Genomic DNA, 25,643 nt, shown 5'->3' on the forward strand with positions numbered 1-25,643 from the left:
GACTAAAAAATCCTATAGATAAGTATCTTTAATTTTTAAAATACATCTTTTCCAAGCCAAAGGGCTACTAAACATTTTCCTCTAGTAAGTATTAACATTGCAAAATACACAATGCTGTTCCTCAAAGAATATGGATAGAATTACCATGACACTGCAAACCCACTTCTATGTGTATACCCAAAAGATGTGAAGGCAGAAACTTGAACAAATGTTTGTACACCCATGTTAAGAGCAACATTATCCATAAAAGTCAAAAGGTGAAAGTAACCTAAGTATCCACCTACAGATGAATGGCTATAAATGTGATATACACACAAAATTTTGATACATGTCACAATGTTCACAAACCTTGAAGACATTATCCTTGCAGACATTATTATATTATATTAGGTGAGACAAAAAAAGGACAAATACAGTATGATTCCATATATATAAGGTATCTGAACATTTAATTCATAGACAGAAAGCAAGATAGTGGTTATTAGAGGATGGGAAAAAGGAAAAGGGAATCATTCTTTAATGGGTACTGAGAATCAGTTTAGGATGATGAATAATTCTGCAGATGGTAGTGTTGATGGGTATATAACAATGTGAATGTATTTGATGCTACTTAGCTGCACACTTAAAAATGCTTAAAATGGTAATACTTTATGTTAAATATATCTTAATATAAAATGTAAGAAGTTTTACATCTTTTCCAAGTACTGGATTAGATGTCTCTTAATTCTAATATTCTGTTATTATGTAATACTAAAATTGTCTATAATATAAATGACCTTACCTCAGCAACACAACAAATTGACCCCAAGGCTTCCCCACGAAAACCATAGGTTGTCAAATTTTCCAGATCTTCATGACTGTTTATTTTTGAGGTGTAGTACTTCACTGCCATTACAGGTGCATCAACAGCTTTGATACCCTCACCATTGTCTCGAACCTCAATTTTATCAAATCCATAGTTCTCCTACAAAGTTAAAAACACTTTTAATATATAAAAACATTAAACTGTGATCATATTTAGAAACAAACACAAATCAAATAATTTGGTCTTTTTGTTTTTTGGTACTGAGGCCAGAACTCAAGGGCTCTTTACCACTGAGCTACATCCCCAATCCTTTTTTTAAGTTTTGAGACAGTCTTGCCAAATTGCTGCACAGTCTACCAAGTTGCCCAGGTTGGTCTGGAACAGGTCTGAGTGGTGGCACCCAGCTCATTCATTCACACTATGGAAAGAAGAATTTAAAGTCTTCAGTTCTACTAATTATGGTACATGAATAAATCCCTTGTTTTCTCTAGGAAATTGACTATAAAATAAAAGGACAGTCTGATCTTTAACGGTTCTTTGACTTGTTTCACTATCACGGGTATTTCTAATAAATTATGTTTAATAATCTATATTTATAAAAAACAAAAAACTCAGGTGATAAATAGGCAAATGAACTAAAGAGACATGTCTGAAAAGAAGACATATAAATAGCCAACAAATATATGATAAAATATTCAACATCTTTAGCAATGAGGGAAATGTAAATCAAAACTATGCTGAGATTTTATCTTAGTTAGATTTTATTCCAGTTAGAATGGCAATCATTAAAAATACAAATTACTACAAATGTGGACTAGAATGTGGAGGAAAAGGTATACTCATGCATTGTTGGTGGGACTGCAAATTAGTACAAACACTCTGGAAAGCAGTATAAAGAATCCTTACAAGACTAGAAATGAAAACACCTAGAGAGAAATAAGATATTTTTTTAAAAAGAGGATCTCATAAAAATAGAAAAGAGAAGAGTAGATTAGAAGAAAGGGATCAAGGCAGAGAGAAGAAGGATGGGAAAGGGAAGGAACTGTGGAATTCTACTAAATTATGGTATATACATATTAATATACACAATGAATTCCATTTTTATGTACAACTATAATGTATAAATTGAAAAAAAAGTTAATAGAAGAAAGACCAGTAAAGGAAAGAGATCAGGGAAAAGGGTAAGGGAAGGAAAGGGAAAGTACTGGTGATTAAAATGTAGCAAATTATGTTATATGAATTTTAAATGTCAAAATGAATACCACAATTACTAACTATAATGAACAATTATTTTTCTTCCAGAGACAATTAAGAATAAAATACATGTTTTAGAGACAAAAAAAAAAAAAAACACGATATTTGTTTACCTGCCTAAAATTGATTCTTAAGCAAAATCTGTCATATATAAAGATATAATCCTATTTGGTTATTATCAATTGTACTCTAATCAGACTAAACTGATTATATGAAATGCTTAAGAAAAATAAATTGTCTTTTTTGGGTTTAACTTGATATACATTTTTTCATGTTTATAAAGTTTATAGGGTATTATTTAAAAACCCAATACAGGTTTGATATAGAAGAGCAATTCTATAGCAGCATCAGTAGCAACTAGAAACTTGTTAGAAAGCTTATATAGTAGCATTAGCTTCAACTAGAAATTTGTTAGAAATGCAAATTCTCAAGCCCCTCCAAGAATCACAAGTCTCAGAAGTAGAGCCCGTTATCTAACAAATCTTCTAATTTAATCTGATTCACCCAAACATTGTGAGAACCACTAGTATAGAGGAAAGATATTGAATGAATCAGAAAGACTGAATTCCAATTTTAGCTCCAATACTATTTTTCAGAACATTTACTCTCTGGGCTGGGATTGTGGCTCAGTGGTAGAGCACTTGCCTAGCACTGGGTTTGATCCTCAGCACCACATTCAAAAATAAAGGTATTGTGTCCATCTATAACTAAAAAACTAAAAAACAGAACATTTACTATCTGTAAAATGGGTGTAGTAATAGTTTACCAATCTATTACTATTTATTTACCAATAAACAGTATTTATTTACCAATAAACAGTATTTATATTCAGGTTTTATAGATATATCATAGAATCTTATCTGATAAGATTAGATCTCTTTCCTACAATAAATCCTTTTCTACAATGAATTTGTGAATATGTCAAAATGAACACCACAATTACATAACTATAATGAACAATTATTTTTCTTCCAGAGACAATTAAAAACAGGATACATGTTTTAGAGACAAAAAAAAAGAACAAGATATTTATTTACCTACCTAAGATTGATTGTTAAGCAAAATCTGTCATATATAAAGTCATATAAAAAGATAAAATCCCTTTCCTATAATGTTGATATTATAATCAACATTATTTATAATGCCAAAATACTAGAAATAACACAAATATACGATAATTAAGAGATTTTTTAAAAAGTATTCAAACATTCAAAGAAATTTATTTACTTTCCTAAAAAGTGCTAGGAACTGGCTAGTTATAAAGGACACAAAAATGAATAAAATATAGCTTACTACTATGAACTTGCAATTTAGAGTAGGGGAAATGAGCATGTAAACAATTGCAAAAAATCATAACGAATGTTCTAAGGCATATTAATTTAATGATTTTAATATGCAGCACTTAAAATGCCAAAATTAAAGTAATAATGGGAATGGTTTTGAAACAAAATTAGGTGGGAAAATAAAATGCAAAGAGGAATATATGAAAGAAGTAAACAAGAATAACCAAAGAGAAATATTAGAAAATACTAACATTAAAATGATGTTTTAGGTGACTGAGTCCTGAAATACATGTTTTATTATAATTTCCTTCAGTGTTACTATATTATTGACTTGAATAAAAATTTAATTTTAGGAACTTGCTCTTAGGACAAATATCCTATGTGTAATTTGCTGGCACAAAGAAAGAAGAAAAGATCTACAAAGCTCCTTTCTTAGTATCTTTCAAGAAAACTCACCAGTTTCACATCTATGCTTGTAGCACCAGCATCCAAGGAGTTTTCAATGAGTTCTTTTACAACACTGACTACTGAAGTGATTATCTGAGAACTTGAAAGGAGACGAACTGTTGCTGCAGGCAACTGTTTCATTCTAATGCTTAGCAGAATAGCTAGAAGATAAAAATGCAAGTTATAAAAATAAGAATTGTTAAACAATACTAATAGAAGTAATAAAAATAACAATGATATAACAATAATAGTAATAACAGCTCACAGTTATTTAGCCTTACTGTATGCCAGGCTCTATTTAAAGCATATGCAGTATTAAATGATTTATTTCATACCAATACATTTTCTTTATTGGGAGGGTACCAGAGATTGAACCCAGAGGCACATAACCACTGAGCCATATCATCCCCAGTACTTTTTATATTTTGAGACCGGGTCTTGCTAAATTGCTTAGGATCTCACTAAATTGTTGAAGCTGGCTTTGAATTCTTGATCCTCCTGCCTTAGCCTCTCAAACCTCTAGGATTATAGGTGTGCATCACCATGCCCAGCTTATACCAATACACTCTGAAATAGGTGTTATTCAATCATCTGCATTTTATACTACTACTGAAGCACAGAGAAGAAAACTTGTACAAGGTCATTTAATTAAGAGGCATAGCTGAGACTTAAATACAGGCAAGTCATTCAAAACTTCCTCTATTGATAGGTAATCTTATTACCTCTTATAAATAAATGACCAAACTGGGTGCAGTGGCACATACCTGTAATCCCAGTGTCTCAGGAGGCTGAGGTAGGAGGATCGAAAATTCAAAGCCAGCCTTAGCAATAGCGATGCATTAAGCAACTCAGTGCGACACTGTCTCTAAAATATAAAATAGAGGACTGGGGATATGGCTCAGTGCTTGAGTGCCCCCGAGTTCAATCCCTAGTACCAACCACCCCCCCAAAATGACCAAAGCAGTTTCAAAAACCTAAGCAGAAATCATTTTATTTTTTATGTGGAGGGACTTGAGCCACTTTCAATACTAATAGAAAATGGGATTGTACTCTCAGTGGTGAGGAAAAAGATGGATTTTATAGTTCTCCTTAAATTGTCACTTCTGTAGCACTTTTAGCATGTAACATATTTAGCTTTTCTAAGGTATTCTTTTCTATTACTTTATTTCATTTGTTGGTCTTGGTATTAATTGCATCTAAGTGCCCTGAAAGCAGGAGATCATAGTTTGCAACATTTCCAACTGTGAAGTTAAAGCTGTTGTTCATAATCATCCCCAAATGAGTCCTAAATATCAGAAGACAAGATATTTGTTTTACATTGTTTCTTACAGAAATAAATATTAATGGATCATGAAAATGCAGTATTAACTGAAATCCCTTTGCCTTTTTTTTCCTATTGCTTTTCAGGCTGCTTGACTATTCTGAAAGGAAATAAGAAATGCTATTTAATCTTTGATTAAAATAATCCTACATCTGCTTTCTATATCTTTACCCCTATGGATACCTATGTACATGATCAGATACAGACAAATATACATTGAAACATAGATAGTCATAGATGTAGACATATAGAATAGGGCAAAATTGACCCCTTATCCTAAATAAAAGACAAGACAGGCTTATTATACTTTTATTATAAGTTCATAATTTCTTACTGGCATGGGGAATAAAAAGGTCCCTATGCTCTTTCCCTCACTGCTACTTTCTATTCTAACTCACAAATACCTGCTCCAAGAGCTGTTTAAAATCTTCATGTAATTTTTGCAACACATGGATTAAAAAAAAAAAAAATCCACATTATGAGCAAATTGTTTTTTTTATTTTTCCCAGCATTTTGTGTTGCTATAATTGCTATCTACATTTCTCTTTTTCTCTGCTATTACCACTATTCCCATATAAATATAAATTTGGCAATGTTATTCCCAAATAAATATTAGAGAATCACTGGGTCTTATTGTTGCTGTTGCTGTTGTTTTTTTTTGTTTGTTTGTTTTGTTTTGTGTTTTAGGTTGACAGAGGTTAAAAAGAAAAGCCTGAGTGATTAAGTGACTGGGCCTAGTGATTTCTTGTAAGTTAGAAATTTTTATTTCCTTAAGTGTCTATATATCAAGTATGCCCTGGTTCATACTCATTACAAATCACTGAAGGCACACTGGAATCATGGAGACAAATGTGTTCTGAAAAGATTTCTTAAATGTAAATATTTGGTAAATCACACTATGGTAATAAATGAAGAAAGAGAACAGCAATTGTGCTATAATGAGTATAATGTATGATCTGCCTGGCTAGAAATGAGTAAGTGGTCCTGTCACTTTGCAATGTGAGAATTACAGTCAATCACATAGTTTAACAGCAGTTTAATTTAAACATGATTTCTCACCCATATATGTTAAAGACTTAATGCCTTTTTAACCAGTGAGCTTTTTTGGAGTTAGGCTGTCTAGGATTACCATTAATCTGAACTAGTCAGATCCCATATATGTCAGATAGCTACCATAACGACCCTCCACATTACTCTGCCTAAAACATCATTCTAATCATTTGGCAGCACAAAGCTGATAAGAGATAAAGCTCAAATCTTGTGTTGGAATCCAAGATCCATTATATGCTGATACTACATGCAGATCCATGTTTTAGCTATAAAACCCTTTGCTCAAACAAAAAAAACACCTCAAAAATCTTTAATGGAAATTCCATATTTAAAACATGCAGGGAGGGAGCTTTGCTCCTGCCTTACTGCCTAATTTCAGAAAAAAAAAAAATATGGGAAAATAAATACTAGCTTGACAACATCCAACTTCTCCAAAGAGTTAAGGTTTTTCTTAGATCAAAAAAAAAAAAAAAAAAAAAAAGGAGGTGAAGGAACCCTAGTATTTTCTTAATTTAGCATGACTAGATACATGCTCATATGATGATTTGATTCTAAGGAATCTAGTTCCAAACAAAATAGCAATGAAAAAAAATCCATTTAAAATTCCTTCTCAGGCAATGTAAGATAAATAAGCCACATAAAGGAAGAATGTAAAATAAGTATCAGTAACTCAACAAAAAATGGAGTATAGGCATTATAACAGCAAGATTTTAAGAGATGTATGTCTGGGAAAAAAGGTAACATATTGGGTTTTGAGGGTGTTAAATAGTCAAAAATTCATAAGTATATTTTACAAACATAAGGCAATACTAATTGGCACAGCAGAAAAACTAACAGACCAAAGACAAACAGCAAAAAAACAAATAGGTCTTGGGATTCATCTTCTTACACATCAACAGAAGCAAATCACTTAAATTCCTCTGTAAAAATAATTCATTTGTAAAAAGAGAGATAACACCTCATGACTTATTGTAAGGATCAAATTAGACAGCATATATAAAATGGTAAGGGCTTAAAATGTACAGTATTATGACAAGAAACCATTATGTAAAGAAATGCTGGAATTTTTTAATACTAACAATTACTATCTAATTAATCTATACATTTGATTTAGTTTTGGAGAACACAGTTTTAAGAGAAGCAGCTATGAATAGCTACTTCTCAATGATCTTTTGTGGCTCTCCAGGGTTGGAAGCTTAGTTAGTCATCTGGTGGACAAACACAGAACAATTAGGCAGCTCCATTATCATAACATTCACACAAATTAGTGCTATCCAAAACAAAAGGCACTTTCTCTCCTCTTCCAAAGCTTTAAAATGGCCCCAAGTCTAAGAGTATAGAGCTACACTGTGTAACGTAGTGGCTAATCATTTAGAATTGGGTTAAAAAATCTTCTACCTTAGTTTGAAAATCCCAAAGACCTAAGAAAGTAATTTTATCAGCATTTTTCCTGCACCAATATAAACATTAAAATGGTGTCCCCCTTCCCATCAAGTCACCATTACCTTCCCTAGATATGCTTGATTTTATTTACTTTTTCTTTTTTTGTGGTGCTGGGGATCAAACCGAGGGTCTTGTGCATAACATACAAGTGATCCACTAGTGGATCATACTTAATTTTAAACTGGCTCCATGTTATTCCCTGATCCACCCAAACGTCTAACAATTTTTTTTTTTTTTTTTGGACTCCAGGGCTGATTCACCTACTTTCTAAATACCATCATTTAGATGATCTGGAGGCAACCTAAACTTATTATGCCCCCAAACAATCTCATAATCTTTCTCTAATGAACTTTCTTTCTATATTTTGTTTGTAATAATAAGAAGAGCTAACATAAAAACTTCATATACATTATTTCACTTAATCCTCACAATATACCCTCATATATTATTATTCTTCCATTACAAATGAGACTTAAAGGCTTGATATATTGCTCAAGATCACACCACTATTATATGCCAGAGTGTCCAAGGCAGATGGACACTTTGGCATGTTTGACTTCAAAGGACAGTTCCACTGTAGACTTTCCATCCAGACACACAAAACAAAATTTAGAAATTAAAGACGTCATAGCAATTCTCATCCTCTACCACCTGGCATCCAGTCCTATCTATCCTACTTTCTAAATATTTCTCAAAATAATCTTCTGCATACTGACTGTTCACCAGCTCAACATTTCTCCTCTGACCTACTATAGTTGTCACCTAATTAATACTGTGACTCAAATATCAACCTTCCATTATTTATTTTTTCATTTAAATTTCATCACATTGCTACCTTAAAATTTTTATAAGATTTCCAACCACTAACTAGATTAAATCCAAACTCCTTAATAACTGGATCTTTATCTACCTTTCTTATCTCATCCCACCATTCCCAAGGCCAGTCCTCCTACACAATTTGTCTCTCTAAACATAGTAAACTCACTCCCTTAGCTCACAGGGTTCCTTCTTCCTAAGAGGATAATCAGCCTTGCAGATTTGGGTTAAGTATCCTCAAGAAAGCCTTTCTTTTCTGTTCCAACTCCTACTCCCTTCAATCACCAGTAAATTAGACATTTCTTCCTCTGTAATACCTTTTCTTTATTTTTAACTCAAACTCATCCCAAATTATTCTATTTGTTTGTCCCTTCCTCCAGGTTCAGAGTGCTTTAAGGATGTAGTTTTTATAATCACTTGTCCCTAGAATGTAGCATTCTACCATGTGTATCAAATGACCTCTTTTTAAAAGTAGAAGGGTTGGTGTCAGGCTTCCAAGTCACAGCATAGAATAGAATAGAATGTCTGAGAATGTCAGGATAGTCAGTCGTTCATTTGTGTTGAGAGGAAAACTGAATACTCATAAAGAGCTGAGGACCAGGAAAGTCAGTTAAGGACTACAGAAAGAAAAGTAGAGATCAGAGAATTCACAGATTTTAAGGAGAACACAAATTATTTAAAGAACAAAATAAATCTAACCCAATTGTTTTCACAGAACCAACAGAAATACAAAATATTTATATATAGATAACCAACGTTCTCCAAAATCAACTCTGAAATGTTTCTGAAATATTTCAGCAACGAAAATCACAAGCTTTACATACTGCGAAGGTAAAGGAAATTTGATTTCAAAGACGATTCCAAAAACTAATCAAGTTTCCTCTCACTCCTCAAATAAGATCAGTTTTTGGTATCCACATTTCCTCAGTTTGTAACACTGGTGCCCGTTCTCAATAGAGATAAACGCTGAAAGACATCGGCAAAAATAAGGATTAAATGAAGACTTTACCTGTATCCCTTGCAGGTCACCAAATTACGTTATAATACGTCACACTCGCTTGCAAGACTAGTTACGGCTGTGGTGGATTAAATTTTCTGCTAGGAAACAATTTATAAAACGTGTACCCAAGAAGGTTTGGGAAATGCACTGCAACAAAATTCAAAGCAAGGCACTGAGGCGCCCAGCTCCGCACTTGTGCGCGCTCCGCAGCTCCGCTACACCCACTTCCCGCCCCTGGAGGAGGCGCCCACCGCGGCCTGCTGCGCTCACGCTCCGACTAAGACAAATCGAGGAGAGGGAACCGTCGAGCCTACCAGTATATCAGAACTAATGCCCATTAGGCACAAGACACTGTCTTCCAGCTCGCGCAAGGTAGGCAATTACCATCCACCAGCGGCAAGCAGCCAGCGTCCCTCGCGGAACCCAGGCCCGGCCACTAGAGTTGCCCCGCTAGCCCGTAGCGCACGCGTGCTGCGGGAAGGGCACCGCGCGCCTCTTAGTCCCGCCTTGCCCGGGGAGGCGGGACTGGCGCTGCTGGCGGCCAATCCCCTGGCGGTGAGTGCGCTAGGACGGCGTCGGCACGCGCGGCGCCGCGCTGGGGCAGACTTGGCTTTCGTAGCGTGAGCGTAAGCTGAGGTTGCCGCTGGGTTACTCTTGCGCCGTGCGGGTCGCCGGGAACCGGGCGGCGGGTAAGTGGATACCAGCGCGTGGGGCTGTGCTGTTGTCTTGGCTGGGAGCGAGCTTCTGGAGGCCCAGGATCTACTACGTGGAGAGGGGCCCGGGCTGCACCCAGGGCGCTCTGCCCGGCCCTGCTTGCTAAGCGGCCGTAGGTACTCTCCCTCAAACCCTCGCTGTTGTGCCATGGCCGTGACAGGAGGTGCGACGCGACAACGAAGGTCAGGGTGGGGGTTTCCACCCGCCTGGAGGCTTCCCGGGGCGGTCTGGTAAGCTGGGGAGTTCCAATGCGGGCCGCTGCGCGTCGCCCTCGCCAAAGGCCTGGACAGAGCTGAGAGTCTCTTCACTGTCTGAGAAGTCATTGTCTGCGGGCAGTGGAGAGGCGCGGCACACCTGCTGGGAATGGTTTCCGAACTGAAGTAGGATCAGTACCACCCCAGCTTTGCCTGCCGCTGACATGTGAATTTTAGGCCTCCTTCGAAAATTGTTTGCGAAGACAGTGTGGAAATTGGGAAAACTATCTTAAGTCATGTTCTAAGTACAATTTATAAAATTTAAAAATAAGGTACCATAAATGATGGGTTTTTATAGTAGAAGAAATATTTACACACGAAACTAACTTTTGTCTTAGTGTAACTAACTTTCATCACCTTAAGCCTTGATGCCTATTCCATAGATCTTGACAGAGTAAAAGGACATTATATTCCAGAAACACTTGCTAGGATATGGTTATGAAAAAATTCCTCTTTGCTAGCTCTGTAGTAAAAAAGAGTCAATGTATATTTTTAATGGGGAGTTCTTAAAATGTAATCTAACCCCATTTCCCCCCTTCTTAGACTTCTAATAGATATTCTTTAGGACAATTTGATATTGTTTAAGGAATTCTTAGACCTAAGTAAACATTATAATTAAAATGACTGAGGGCTACTGTCATTTTTTACTTTGGTGTTTATTTTGAATATAAAAGAGGAAGGGAAAACTTTCAAAAAAGGAAGAAAAACTAAAGTTTTAGAGTTATTGAAATATTCGGAAGAAAGATTTATTGCTTTTTTAAGTCTAGTGTGTCACAAAATTGAGAAACAAACCTATCCCTGACCACATAAATTTTACACATTATATCAACATGTTCTTTCCAGGTTCAGTACTCAAAAAGGAGTGCTTTGAACTCTTTGACTACTGCATGGGTACAACATTACATTAGATATAAGCATCTCACTACTCAGAACAGACTGGCTATGTGGGTTCTTTTTTTTTTCCCCCCTTTTTCTTTTTTTTTAATGTTTATTCTGTTGGTAAATTTAGCTCATGACTTAACTGTGCTCATAATGTAAAAAAAAATAGACATTTCTCTTTTAAGTTTGAGTTTTCCTGTCCATTATTTCATTCACTAAAACTGACATCTTAGAAGACAAGTTTTAGGAAAGGGAACCATAAAAATAAGTCTTGTTTATCTTACCGTTAAGTAAGATATTAAAGCTTCTTTGCTGCCTATACCAGCATCTGCAAGTAGCACATTTTGGAGGGTGTGTGTTCTATTTCAGAATAACAAGGAAAAATAATCCTGGTAATATTTCATTGTGTCAGAATTAGGAGTATTTAGATTTCCAGCTATATCACTGTTTATTTTTTCTCTTCAGAGCAAACATGAATGTTGGAGTTGCCCACAGTGAAGTGAATCCAAATACCCGTGTAATGAACAGCCGGGGTATGTGGCTGACATATGCATTGGGAGTTGGCTTGCTCCATATTGTCTTACTCAGCATTCCTTTCTTCAGTGTTCCTGTTGCTTGGACCTTAACAAATATTATACATAATCTGGTAAGAATTTCACCTTATTATAAACACTTAAAATCTTAAGAGAGAGTGGTTGCCAGAGGCTAAGGGGAAGAGGGAATGGGGATTTATTGTCTAATGGGTCAGTTTTAATTTTGCAAGATGAAAGAGGTTCTGGTTCCATAACAACATGAATGTACTTAATACATTACAAAGAAAAACATGGATAGTATTTTGTGGGTTTTTCTTGTTGTAGGGTTGTTTTGTTTTGTTTTTTGTTTTCTGGCTGTGCTGGGGATCAAACCCAGGGTCTTGAGCATCCTAAGCAAATCCTGTACCATTGAGCTACACCCGCAAACCAACAACTTAGTGTGTTCTAACAGATTTATAAAGATATAGTTCATATACTATAAAATTCACCTATTTAGAATGTATAGTTCATCCCCTACACTATAAAAAAATTGTACAATTCAGTAGTTTGTAGTGTATAAGTGTCAGTTTTGAAGAATTATAATCTGGGATAGGATTTTATTTTTTTCTACCACACTTTAACATTGGACCTTTCTTCTAAGTGGGACTTTTCCTCCTATTGTTTGTATAGAATCTGTCAATCAACCAGAGTATTTCAGAAGCAATTGTGATTTTTGGTTACCTACAATCCAATTAAAATCTTTTATTTTAATCCTTCTTAAATCTTTCTAAATTGTGTACATATACTTTCTTGTTTCAGTAGAGATTTTAAGCTTAATCATGTTTAGCATCTTATGATGCCTTCACTGTATTTGTTCTCACTCTCTCTGTATATTAACTGTATTGTATTAGCTCTACAAAGTATCAGAAATTTGACTCTACTGATCATATTAATGCAGCCCTGGCAGCCCTGGAATTTGCTTGTTAAAAACCAAAACCCACTCACACAACAATCTTGATAGTGACTTTTCTTGTCTTTAATGCCTTAATGAAGTAGAATGAAAGAAAAATAAAGTTAATAGAGAAGTTTAATTGAATACAAATGAACTGTTTAAAGATATTTTTAAAATGAAGAACTCAGAACAATAAGAAAAATGTAGAAGAAATAGATTTTTAAAAATTAACATTTATTTTACATTTTTCTGGAGTATACTTGAAATTGACCAAAGGGGGTCAAGGGTGACATGCTGGTGAAAATGATAGGTGAATATTCATTTAGTCCGTTTTATGTGATAGACCTTAGTAGGTCAAACACTGTTGTGTGTATTTGTTTGTAAGACATGGTTCTTACAAACAAATACAAATACAAATACAAACAAATACTATGTTGCAAAGACTGGTTCCAAATTCTCTGGGCTCAGGTGATCCTCCTTCTACCTCAGCTTTCCTAGTAGCTAGGACTAGAGGCACATGCCATAACATAACACCCAGTGAACACTGGTTTTCACTTCTGTGAAATATTTGACACTATTACCCTCTTTTTATTGAAACTCTTCCTTGGCTTCTATGGGCTCACTTTCTCTAAGGTATATTTCTGATTTCCTTCTCAGTCATTATTGCAGGGTCTTTATATGTTCTCTTTTCTTTTCATAAATATTGCTGATCCTTTTTTTTTTTTTTTTTATCTCTTGTGCTATATATTCTATCTAGATTACTTCATCTACCCATATTTTGAGTTTCTACATGTAGACTAATGATGCTCAAATGCATATTACCAGATCACTATGCATCATAAACCAAAAAAAGTACCATCTAAACTCATCATATTCTTGATTTCTGATTGTTATTAATCTTATCTAGAGACATCAGGGTCTGCCAGATAAACCAGCCAGACAGCTGAATGTCAATGGTAAAGCAATTGATATAATGTATCATTCAGACTGAAACTGTTTTAAGAATAAAAGGGAGCTCTAGTAATAACTACTCCAAGAGAATAGGTGTAAATCAGAACTGTCCTATGCAAACCAGGATATGTGGTCCTCATTTTCTTTTATTTTCCCTATCCTTTTGGTCAGAACCCTTCCTGTCTTTCTGCTTTACTGTCGGCTATATCCCCACACCCTCATTTTTTTCCTCAGGTAAATTACTCCTATAAAATTATTGTTGGTGCTCCTCTACCCTCCTCTATGCCACTGTGGCAGAGAAATGTTTTTAAAATTCATGTCTGCATTTTATGTATTTTTTTAAATCTCTGGTAACAGGCATTGACCCAGGGCCTCACACATACTAGGCAGGCACTCTGCCACTGAGCTACACCCTGAACCCACATTTTATTCTTTTTCACTGTCAAGTTACACTCTCAAGTCCTTCAGGGATTCTCCATTGCATATATGGTAAAATCCAAAGTTCTTTGCGCAGCATCTAATACAAGTTATAAGAGTGTAGAGGCAAGAAAGGTACTTGGCCTTAACCATCTCTAAACACAGTCTTCACCATCTCTAAACTCTGGCAATAAAGGAAATCAACTTGCTCTCACTTCTTTGGTTTGGCTTCAGCTCTGTTTTTTAATACTTTCCTATCCTTCTTGCCTGATTTCTGTTGAAGACTATTCAGGTTTACCTCTTTCAGAAATCTATACATCTCTACGTTCTATTATCACCTATTTATCATAGTTTCATAATTAGTAGTAAATAGTAGTTTATTGCCTCTTTTGTGGAGTTTTTGTTTGTTTGTTTGTTTGTTTTGTTTTTTGTTTTGGGAAGTGCTAGGGATTGAACTAGGGCTCTCTACCACTGAGCTAATCCTTTTTTAAAATTCTGTTATGAGTCAGGGTCTTGCTAAGTTCCCATGGCTGGCCTAGAATTTTCCCTTTTAAAATGGCACATGTCTTAAATGTATTTTAGAAGTTATTCCCTCTCCCCATACTCCTTGTTTTCAAGTTGATTAACTTGAATTGAGGCACAGTATATGGTCATGAACAAATAAGCAATTGATACCATGTAGGAAAGCAAACTTCTGATTTATTATTAGTTCACCTAACTCAGCTACCCACAGATGTAGCAATTACATGACTCTGAATTTTAAGTTTCCTTTGAAGATAGCTTACATTAAACCAATTAAAAATGTGAAATGCATGTTGAATGCTTTTAAACATGGGAAAACAAACCTAATTATTGCACCCAGCAGAAAAATATATTTACCTCTCTGAACCATATAATAGAAACCTAGTGATTCTTTTTATACAGTGCTATAACGCCCAGCATGATATTTTAATGCTTCACAAAATTATTAGCCTTAAAAATGAAAGAATTCTCTTTATTTGATTAAGGACTAGCCATGAAATAAATATTCTCTTTTCTATATGAGAACTTTTAAAAATATTGGGGTAGAAGATATATAATCAAACATACTGTTTTGGAATCACAAGAGAATTTGAAGGCACATACTTTCTGCTTCATTGTTTCCTTTAAAGCCCTTATAAAAATGGTTTCCTAGTGCTTATAGCACAAACAGGTCTTGGATTAATCTTGTCTTCCAATATATCTAATACTTGCCGGTACTAGCCCTTTTTCCTGAAGTATTCAGGTTAATGGGAAAACAAACATTACACAAACAACTCTTCACACAATATAGTGTGCTGCAATAAAAGTATTTTCAGTGAAATTCTATGCAAGCACATAAACAGGTGGTTAATTATTACTACTGAGGGTTTCACTAAGGAGTTTTCATTTGAGCTGAACCATCAACAATGAGGTAGTTGACAGGGTAGCATCAAGGCTTCTGCCACAGAAACAGTCCATTCCTTCTGTATTTCCCGAGTACTCTGGTGGGGCTTTTGATAGCAGTGTCCGCCTTACCTTCTAGTTGTTTTGTGTGTGTTTTTTTCCTTAGCATCCCTTAGAAGACTGAATGTTTTTTCAAGGCTGGAGACAAGTCTTGTTGAATCTCATATGTGCATACGTGTTATGTGTCTTACACACACAAGTCACCATTAAGTGTTTGTGGACTTCAACGAAGCCTGAGTTCTTTCCTCCATAGGTTAGGTGTTTTGCAGCTAGTTAATACTATGAAGCCAACCAAGCTTTGAAAGATACAGTTCTTTCAATCCGGTTCAATATAAAATCGCAAAACATTTTTTTCTATATATTTCTTAAAAGTTGAAGTAGAAAAAAATGACTTCATATCATGGCTTGTAAAGGGAAAACAGTTTCATAATAATATTTAGGCTTTATGCTCTTACTAGTGCCTCAAACAGTGATTGTGAAATGAATAAAGGACTACTAATCAGTATAAATTAGCATCATAATCTCAATGAAACCAAATCGAGTATACATTGTTTTTGCTATTTACTACAAAATTAGATGTGAAAAATATATAGTCAGAATAGCTCTTAGCAGTGTGTTTTACTAGCCGAGCACAATAACTCATGGTCAGCAACTCAACAAGACCCTCTTTTAAAGTAAATAATAAAAAGGACTGGAGATGTAGCTCAGTAGTAAAGCGCCCCTGGGATCAACCCCCAATACCAAATATGTTTTTCTCTAATTTTTTAAAACCTGACTTCAAAAGAAACACCATAGAGGCACAGTGGTGATTTTAAAAGGGAATTGAGTTGAACATTATACTTATTACATCAAACCATCTTTGTTGCTATGGAAGATAACTACTAAAGCAGAGGTAAGTATCATCAGATTTACTAATATAACATTGAAGAAAAGTTTCCCTGTACATTTGGAAAAAGGTAATCCTGTTTCTAGGAAAGGTGTTAGATAACCTAACTGTAATGATGTGAAACTACCCTGATGATACTTTTATCTTCAACTTTATGAAAATAAGTTACTTTGGATTAATCTTTTACTGATTTTCATCCAATAATATTTCTATATCTCAGAAAGTTTTATTTGCCATGCAGAAACTGGCCAGAGTCTTTAATTGGTTATGAAATCTTAAAATTTGAACTGTTCAATAAAATCATACACTCATAGATACCCTGGAACCAGCTTTACCCTTAACTCACTAGGACAAATTTTGTATTTGTTATTGGTTATATATCACCTTGCTTGTTTTTCAGGGGATGTATGTATTTTTGCATGCAGTAAAAGGAACACCTTTTGAAACTCCTGACCAAGGTAAAGCAAGGCTCCTAACTCATTGGGAACAACTGGACTATGGAGTACAGTTTACATCTTCACGGAAGTTTTTCACAATTTCTCCAATAATTCTGTAAGTGGCAGAAATATATAAGTATAAAGAAGATTGGGTAATAGGAAGTTGTCCGTTTATCAGATTGAATTAGAGTTAGAAACAAAATATTTTGTTGAAAACTTCTATCAATAAGTAAGTACCTCAGATGTGGTGTAAGGCACAGGCAAGTTATTTAACAAGTTGATGATAAAGCAATTTTCACTTCAGTTAGTACATTTGGAGACATTACATGTTCTTCAGTATACGTAGACATTCTAGGATATGTAGTTTAATACATGTCCTTAAGTTTCATATAAGAAAATTAAACACATGATCATATCCCGTACTGCACTATCAGATTAATCTCACTAAACAGTAATTTAGAAGATCAGAAGAATTTCAATGGCAACCCAGCCTTATTTGGATCTTCGAATTCTTTGGGAGAAGAAAATATAGTTTAAAAAAAGAAATTCTGGGCTTTGCATGTAGGACAGACCTGACTTGAATCCTGTGTCTTCCATTTATTCAGCTTAGTCTGCTCACGTATAAAATTCTAGCTAAAGATACCTAACTTGATGCTATGAGAGATAAATAAGATAATATCTATTTGTAAGCTATCTTAATTTTGTATCTTGTATCTGATTTTCTCTTATTATTTGATATCAGGGCTTTCCATACAATCCTTTCTACCTCATTTTCCATTTATCTAAATATTTTATCCCCACCCACTCTCACGTGGTTAAGCAAGCTCTTCTGTTTTGCCCCCACCTCACCTTAGATACAACTGGAAAAATTGTATATACACTTTTTTTTTTTGCCTTCTAAGAGTGTATAAGTACATAGATTGCTCTGAATCCCAAACTCAGTGTCTTGCACATAATAAATAGGTTCACATATGTCTTAATTAACACTCTACCACAGAATTCAGACATAATGCTATATCCATGATGGAATCAGTGTAGTCTGGGGTAGGTGGAAAGACTTTCAGGAGGTGATGGAATTTTTTAAGCTAGATTTAAAGAGTCATAGATTTGGATAGATGTTTAAGTAGGGATTACATTTTCAAGTGAAGGAATAAACTGATCATAAAGTCATGGATTTCTTTTTCTTTACATTTATAGCATTTTATAGGAACTTTGAATTGGTTTAGTTATGACTCTTAAACCTCAAAAGTCAAGCACAGTGGCACATGCCTATAAAACCAATAACTTGGGAGGCTAAGGCAAGAGGATTGCAGGTTTGAGGCCAGCCTCAGCAATTTTAGTAAGACCCTATTTAGAGATAAAAAGTAAAACAGGTTGGGAATGTAGATCAGTGGGAGAGTGCTCCTGAGTTAATCCCCAGTACTGGGAGGCAAGAGGGCAGGAATTAACCTCAAAAGAAAAATGTCTGTATGGCCTAACTGAAATAAATATTAAGAATAAAAATAAAGGTTGTTTTAGTCCTAAATTTGAGATTTGGCTCTGTTGTTTTCAAGCTATGTGACTTTGGCCATTCTTGAAAACCTCAGTAGCCCCAAGAATTGTATCTTTTTTTTTTTTTTTTAAATTTTTAGTTATAGATGGACACAATACCTTTATTTATTTTTTAATGTGGTGCTGAGAATTGAACCCAGTGCCCCATGCATGCAAGGTAAGTGCTCCAGCACTGAGCCACAACCTCAGCCCCAGGAATTGTACTTAATATATGTAATAATAACTATCATGAAAACAGTCAAATAATTTCTTAAAATATTTTTTTGACTCACAGGTATGATTTCAGCTATTCTGATTAAATTCCTAACATAACTAAAGAAACAACATTGAAACCATCTTTATAGCATTGATTTTATTTTTATTTATTTTTTGTGTGTGGTGCAGAGGATGTAACCCCGAAACTTACGTATTCTAGGCATGTGCTCTATCACAGAGCTATATATCCCTAGCCCCAGTACTTTTCAGAGTGCTTTCCAATCTTCATATTTGATCGTAATTTGTCAGGTAGGTGTGACATACAGTGTTATTCCAGATTTTTAGATAAAGAAACAGATTCTGTTGGGCACTGTGGTGCATGCCTATAATCTCAGTGACCTTGGGATGCTGATAATAAGAATCAGATAATTTTCATATAATCTACACACACAATTAGGTTTCATTAAAACACCAGGTACATAGGCTAATAGTATGATAAGATGCACTAAATTTATTTCAGCCTATCAGGTTATAGATTAAACCTATAATGATGACAGCAAATCAAATGTGCTTACTAAATGCAACTGATAACCCTGTTTTATTCCGTGAAGGAAGTATAAAAATAGTCTTCAAAGTCTATGAAAGTGGGAAGAAACAATATAAAGCAAAAATCAAAGAATATGGTTTACTCAAGAAAGAATTTTCTGGCTACTTTTGAAATAGATGTAGAATTTTTCAGTCTAAACAGTTCTGGTAATGATGTATACAGTTGTCTGATGTTTTCAGACATATTTGGAAATAGCTGTTCTTTTCTGACCATGTTATATATGTCTCTTCCCTGAGGAGAAACGAATGACAATAGAGGAGAGGCTATTAGAATACTTTCCTATGTTCTCTGAAAGTAATTAGACTGACAACTATATGGAAACTAAATTCTTAGTTTTGATCAAGTAAGGCATTATGTTGATTCACATCCTATCAATGTGAGAGTGCTCTTTGTAGCCAGAGGATATATTTGCACTCTTTATATCCTTGGGTAAAACTAGATGTTCTGGGCTCATTTTATGGTCTTAAAGGTGGTTTACACTTATTAAAACAAATTCTCGGATGGTTAAATGTCTGACTGTGTGCATGTGTTTAGTTATAGCAAAACAGTTGTAATTTTACAACGGTAACTTTCAGGTTTCCAGTTGGATTGATTATAGACCTGTTCAACTATAGTACAAAAATGAGAACATCAAAAGGACAACCAGTTATTTATTTCTTTCAAAGATACTGAATTGTACTACCAAAACCCTAATTTTTCAAAGGTTTACAATAGTGATTCTTAACATTTTGGTGAGTCACAAAACCCTTTGAGACCATGATGGATGCTTTGGATCCAGAAATATATACATAAATACAAAACTACATTTGAAGTCTCAGAGGGCATATGCAACCTATTTTGAAAGCTTTCCACTTTAAGCTTCTGCTAAATTGCAGTGCATTCTATTAAATGTATTTAACATAATTACAGAAATGCAAAATGTGCACCACCACTAAACACACTTTTAAATACCAATCTAAAATAAACTTGGACCTAAATTAAAATTTTTATTTTAGTGATCCAAAATGGTTTTACTTTTAGGTATTTGTGTTTGGTGGCCTTTTTTCTACCTTTTAATTTTTTAAAATTCTAAATAATTTCATTTTTGGATGTTACATGTATTCTTGACTTTTATCTCAACAGATATTTTCTGGCAAGTTTCTATACGAAGTATGATTCAACTCACTTCATCCTAAACACAGCTTCTCTTCTGAGTGTGCTTATTCCCAAAATGCCCCAACTACATGGTGTTCGGATCTTTGGAATTAATAAGTATTGAAATGTTTGAAACTGAACAAAATTTTTACAGCTACTGAGTTTCCTGTAAGGAAGGAGTAGTTGGTAAACTGCACTGTTTCTGTGATAATGTGAAATGAGAGATATCTACATCAGAGGACCAATTGCTGGTTCTTCAGATGCTGTCTTGAAGTGCAGAATCCTACTAAATGATGCCTCTGTTTAATACATCTGGTATATTTTGGAAGAAAGGCTTTATAGGCAGGCTGGGCAGGCCCAGCGTATAAGTTAATTGCAGTATAGTGAGGGTGTAGTAGATAAATCCAAGGAAGTAAGATATTTGTAAGAAACTAGGACCGGCTTAATTATAATGATGGGCACGACATGAGGAAAAGAAAATTTTCAGTCCTTCAGTGACAATTAGTTTAGGCAGACTTAACATGTAAATCGGAATCATCTCTATAAGTTTATTATAGATTACTTTTATTACCATATATATTTCTCTTATGTAAGAGGATATATACTTATTTTGTACAAACCAGTTTCTTATGAATTATCTTATGAGTGTGGCGTTTTTTGTTTTTGTTTTTTTGCTGGCTCAGTATTATGTGTTGATAGATGAAATTATTTTTGCATTTATTATATTACATAGTTTTTGAAGGTCCACCTTCATGACTGATGCTGGAAGATACCATCTGAGTCAGCATTCTAATTTTGGAACAAAACAGATTTACTTGGTTTTCCAGACACAAGGCTGCTAATAAACCAGTTAAAATAATTTATTTCAAGAAGTTAAAGTACAGGGTTGTTTATAGGTGCCTGTTTTTTAGGTTTAAGAAACTTAATTGGTAAAGTCTGTCATTCCTTAGAAAAGGAAATATAAAATGGACAGCTACATAGCTACCTGTGGTCTAGCAGTAACTGCTTCTCTAGCCATAGTACCAAAGTAAGTAATAGATATTTTGTTTTAGCAGGTCTGTAGTAAAAGGTAAGATTGTCTTTCCTTAGTCCTGCTCTCAGCCCCTATAGTTTGCTTGTTAATATTTTTACTTTAAACACATGAGTCTTAGTATAGGTAACTCTAAATGGTAACTATTTAGAGTAGTGATTATATTGAATTCTTGTGACTTAGGGAAGTTACCTATAGTTGCTAACATTAATTGCAAGAAAAAACTATACTTGAGAAGCAATCACATTTAAAAAAGAAACAAACAAACAGAAAAACAAAGTTCTGATAAATGATAAAACTGAAAAACTGAGTAATACATATAAACAAAATTGAGTGAAAGGAGTTTTTGATCAACTTAAAGATCAATCTCTGTCAACAAACTGACTTTTCAGGTTAGTGATCATTGTTTTGTATTTCAAAAGTATTGAGTTTAGAAATCAGTTGTATGATACTGCCTTTGTATATTTGTCTTATGTATTTTTAAATAACTGGTAATCTATACTTTAATAAAATTTTTTCCTTGGTGTAAGATTATTTCAAAAGCTTTCCAATTCAGTCATCAATGCTATATTGACATTTTCAAGTTAATTTTTAAGCAAGTTAAATTTTAAGGTAATTAAAAATACTCCTTTGTTACTTCAAAGATACTTCAAAGATACATTTTCCCTTTCTCCTTTTAGTGTTTTAAAAATATTTACTCAATAGATATATGAGGGCCCACTCTATTGAAGGTGTTACAGATAATTTGTAAAAAGACAAACCATTTCCCTCCCTGGAGGTGTTTACATTCTAGTCAAAGGACAGATAATGAATAAACAAATACATATTATTTCATGTAATAATAAATCCTATGAAAAAAAAAAATAAGCAGATACAGGCCTGACTCAGAAGAAATTCTTCACTCAGGATCCCGAGGTGATATTTGAACACAAACTTTGCTGATGTGAAGAAACAAGCAGTTGAAGCAAGGAGGATTGTGAGTTAAAAGCCAGCCTTAGCAACTTAGCAAAGCCCTAAGCAACTCATTGAGACCCTATCTCTAAATAAAATAGAAAAAAGGGCTGGGGATGTTGACTCAGTGGTTGAGTGCCCCTGGGTTCAATCCCTGGTACAAAAAAAGAAAAGAAACAAGCAGTACCAAGATCTGGGGAAAGAAAGATGATTCCCAGGAGGTAATGACAGATATTAAGGGTCTTGGGGCAGAATGGAGACATTGAGGAAGAATAAGACAACCATTGGGACTAGATAGAAATAAGCAAGGAGAAGAAGAATGGTAGCATGTGGGATTCGAGAAGTAGGTAGGGGCCAGATCTCAAAGGACTCTTTAGATCAAACTAATAAGCAGATTTTATTGTAAATATGACTAAGCCATTAGAGTTTTATACAGAAGATTAAATAAATCTAATTTTATATTAAAGATCATTGACTAATGTTGAGAATAAGGGAATAAAAAGCAGGTAGAATAGTTGGAAAGCTACTGCAGACAGGAAGTAGCTCAGACTAAGGCAGCAGATCAGTTATTAAAAAGTGGTCAGATTTGGGATATATTTTGCAAGTATAACTCACTAGACACTGATGTATTGAAAGACATGGATGTGTTGAATGTAGCATTGCAGGAGGTAATTAAAGTGACTCCTAGTTTTGGGCTATAAATATCTAGGTGAATGATTGTGTTAATTATGGAAAATACCCAATTTTATGAATTTATGCAGTAATATCTTTTAGTAACCAAAACCTAATAGCATGCAATAGTTGCTACTAACTTCAAGTCAGGAGACATAATGGCAATTTCTAAGTAGACATGAGCTTGGAAATGCTACTAACTTTAGTGTATCTTTCCTGCAGTGATATTTATTATGGACTGCTAATGATGATTTTCTATTTCCCTCATTCCTTCTATATTTATTTATTAGAATTATTCTGTAAGAAAAATTTGTCTGTACTACTTTATTTATTCATTAGTTTACATTATAGACCCATCAGTGTTTTATTCTTTGGGTTATAATCCTTTGTTGTCATTAATTTGTTGCTCATACTGTCCTCTATCTTTGACCATTGGAAATTTTTCCACGTTAGTTCCTGTGTCCTTTTGACCTGCTCCTTTTTTTTTTTTTTTTTTTTAAGGCAGGGGGAGATATTGTCTATGGGACTATGTCTTTGTAAATTAGCTGTGTACAACTATATATTGAAAAGAGTTAGAAAAATCCTTAGAGACCATGTAATTCAGTTTCGTGCCTTAGCTTGAATCTTCATTAATTACCAGTCCTCTGTTCAGTTCTGTTTTAACAGTAATAGAGGAGGAAATAACTAGGGGGAAAAAAAACCATAGAGTTGATAAAAACATTGGTGGTTGCTAGTGACTAGATATGGGGGATAGTGCAGAAGGGAGGAAGTTGATCAAAACACAACATGGAGGACCCAAAGGTGATGGAACTTTTTAAATATCTTAACTGGCAGTGGATATGTAAAATACACATGCTAAAATTTCATTGAGCGAAATGCACACATGTATAGGCACACACAAGTATAAGTAAAACCGGAAGTTTGAATCAAATCTGAATTATTTCACTGTCAATATTCTGGTTATGTTATTGTGCTATAGTTATGCAAGATATTACCATTTGGGGAAACTGGGGTAAAAGATCACTCTGTACTGTTTCTTGCAAGAGCATGTGAATCCATAATTATCTCAATTTTTTATTAAAAAATAATTAGCTTGGTAATGGAATTTAGAACTTGTTTTACATTGATCTGAAGTCTAATCCATATTCCACATAACTCTTCATCTATTTAAAGATAACACTGAAACAGCAGCATTGAATAAACATTACCATAGTCCTCACTACCTCACCATTTTCCAAACAATAGTTTCAAATTTCTCCCACTTTCCTAATAATTGTGCTCTAAATTCAATAGGCAAAGAGATGTGACATGATTGTACTACCACTTCTTTTGTTCTCAATGCTTTTTTTTTCCTTCAGTGCAACCTAATATCACTTGCTATTTTGATAGCCAAATATCATTGATTCACTTTAATAGTCACTAAAATCTCACATCTTCAGCATGTAGTGCTATTAATGAAGGTTTTACCTTCAAATGCTTATTAAGTGGATTTAGTAAACCAGGAAATATAACCCCCACCAAAAAAAAAAAAAATGAACCTGGTATTCATGAAGACAACAACCCAATCAGTCAGTATAAAAGTCTAACAGTATAGAAAAAACTACTTCACAAAACAGTAACATGGACAGTACCTAGTGTGGGTAATATTAGAGAGGCCTAGGGAAGGGGGAAATAAGAATAGCCTGGTGTCAAAAAGAAAAGTTGTGACACTTTGCAGGTTTTTATTTCAGTTCTAATTAAAAATGATTAAGCAAGTAGTTTGTGTGTGTGTTTAAAATTTCTCATTTAGCTAAAAAATGAATTCATAAACATCAAATTCAGAATATCTTGGGTGTATGTGCACATACTGCTTCAACTGCGTTAGGTGACATTTTATCTACCTTAACTGGGTATTGGGCTCACAGAACTTGTTTATCTTATTCTCAGAACTTTTCCATAATCCAAAATATAGTTAGAAAAAGGTTTAATAAAAATATAAGTAAAACAGGAAGTTTGAATCAAACTCCATATCATGATTTGTTATTCAAACCCTTGATAAATCATGATAATGGAAATGATTCACCTATAGCTCTTAAGTTCTGTATAATTTTATACTTAGTAGATAACACCAAGTTTATCATTGTGTCCTTTCACTCTACATAAGTACATGTTTACAAAGATAATCTCAAATATAAGAAGTACAGTAAAGGAACAAACCAAATTCATTAACACTGTAGAATGAGCTTTTTAAATTTATTTTTTTAGTTCTTGATAGAACTTTTTATTTTATGCATTTACTTATATACAGTGCTGAGAATCAAATCCAGTGTCTCACACATGTGAGGCAAGCACTCTACCACTGAGCCACAACCCCAGCCCAGAATGAGCTCTTTTTAAAATACAAAATATGAAAGGATTTTTTTCTGACTTCCCCATTATACAATTATAAATTATTTTTATTTATGATATTATTTGGAAAAATTTCCAGATTTTTCAACTGTTGTATATTTAGGTTGATCATATTATCAAGATAAATATGCATTATTTTTTCATTTTTATCATTTTTTAAATGTGAACTCAAAAGTTAACTGATTTATTGCCTGTTGCCTGATAAAATACAGTGATCCTTTGAAACATTT

The 25,643-nt window shown here is 34.1% G+C and overlaps 2 protein-coding genes across 6 annotated transcripts in view; one reads left to right on the top strand and one right to left on the bottom strand.

The window, feature by feature from the left end:
• Pms1 (PMS1 homolog 1, mismatch repair system component) overlaps positions 1-9,882 on the bottom strand; it is a 74,888-nt gene extending 65,006 nt beyond the window's left edge. For 2 of the 5 annotated variants that reach the window (XM_071618989.1, XM_027925043.2), the window contains exons 1-3: positions 9,429-9,875; positions 3,799-3,950; positions 782-964 (exon numbers count right to left, since the gene is read on the bottom strand). In XM_071618989.1, the coding sequence (XP_071475090.1) occupies positions 782-964; positions 3,799-3,930 (315 nt within the window). In that variant the 5' untranslated portion in view covers positions 3,931-3,950; positions 9,429-9,875. Of the gene's footprint in view, positions 1-781; positions 965-3,798; positions 3,951-9,428 lie in introns of those variants that run through there. The other 3 variants (XM_071618987.1, XM_071618986.1, XM_071618991.1) reach the window with 3 other exon arrangements.
• A 117-nt stretch (positions 9,883-9,999) lies between these two features.
• Positions 10,000-21,936, top strand: Ormdl1 (ORMDL sphingolipid biosynthesis regulator 1). The gene is made up of 4 exons (XM_027925007.2): positions 10,000-10,108; positions 11,732-11,912; positions 16,849-17,000; positions 20,361-21,936. The coding sequence occupies exons 2-4, from the start codon at positions 11,739-11,741 to the stop codon at positions 20,494-20,496; spliced, it is 462 nt and encodes a 153-aa protein (XP_027780808.1). The 5' UTR covers positions 10,000-10,108; positions 11,732-11,738; the 3' UTR covers positions 20,497-21,936.
• Positions 21,937-25,643: the final 3,707 nt, after the last annotated feature.

This window comes from Marmota flaviventris, chromosome 11, assembly GCF_047511675.1.
Source record: "Marmota flaviventris isolate mMarFla1 chromosome 11, mMarFla1.hap1, whole genome shotgun sequence".
Lineage (NCBI taxonomy): Eukaryota > Metazoa > Chordata > Mammalia > Rodentia > Sciuridae > Marmota > Marmota flaviventris.

Bases quoted from the DNA above. Each gene is read 5' to 3' on its own strand.
- Ormdl1 (XM_027925007.2), top strand. From the start codon at position 11,739: ATGAATGTTGGAGTTGCCCACAGTGAAGTGAATCCAAATACCCGTGTA. The intron at 11,913-16,848 runs GTAAGAATTTCA...CTTGTTTTTCAG, and splicing joins CAAATATTATACATAATCTG to GGGATGTATGTATTTTTGCA. The intron at 17,001-20,360 runs GTAAGTGGCAGA...TTATCTCAACAG, and splicing joins ACAATTTCTCCAATAATTCT to ATATTTTCTGGCAAGTTTCT.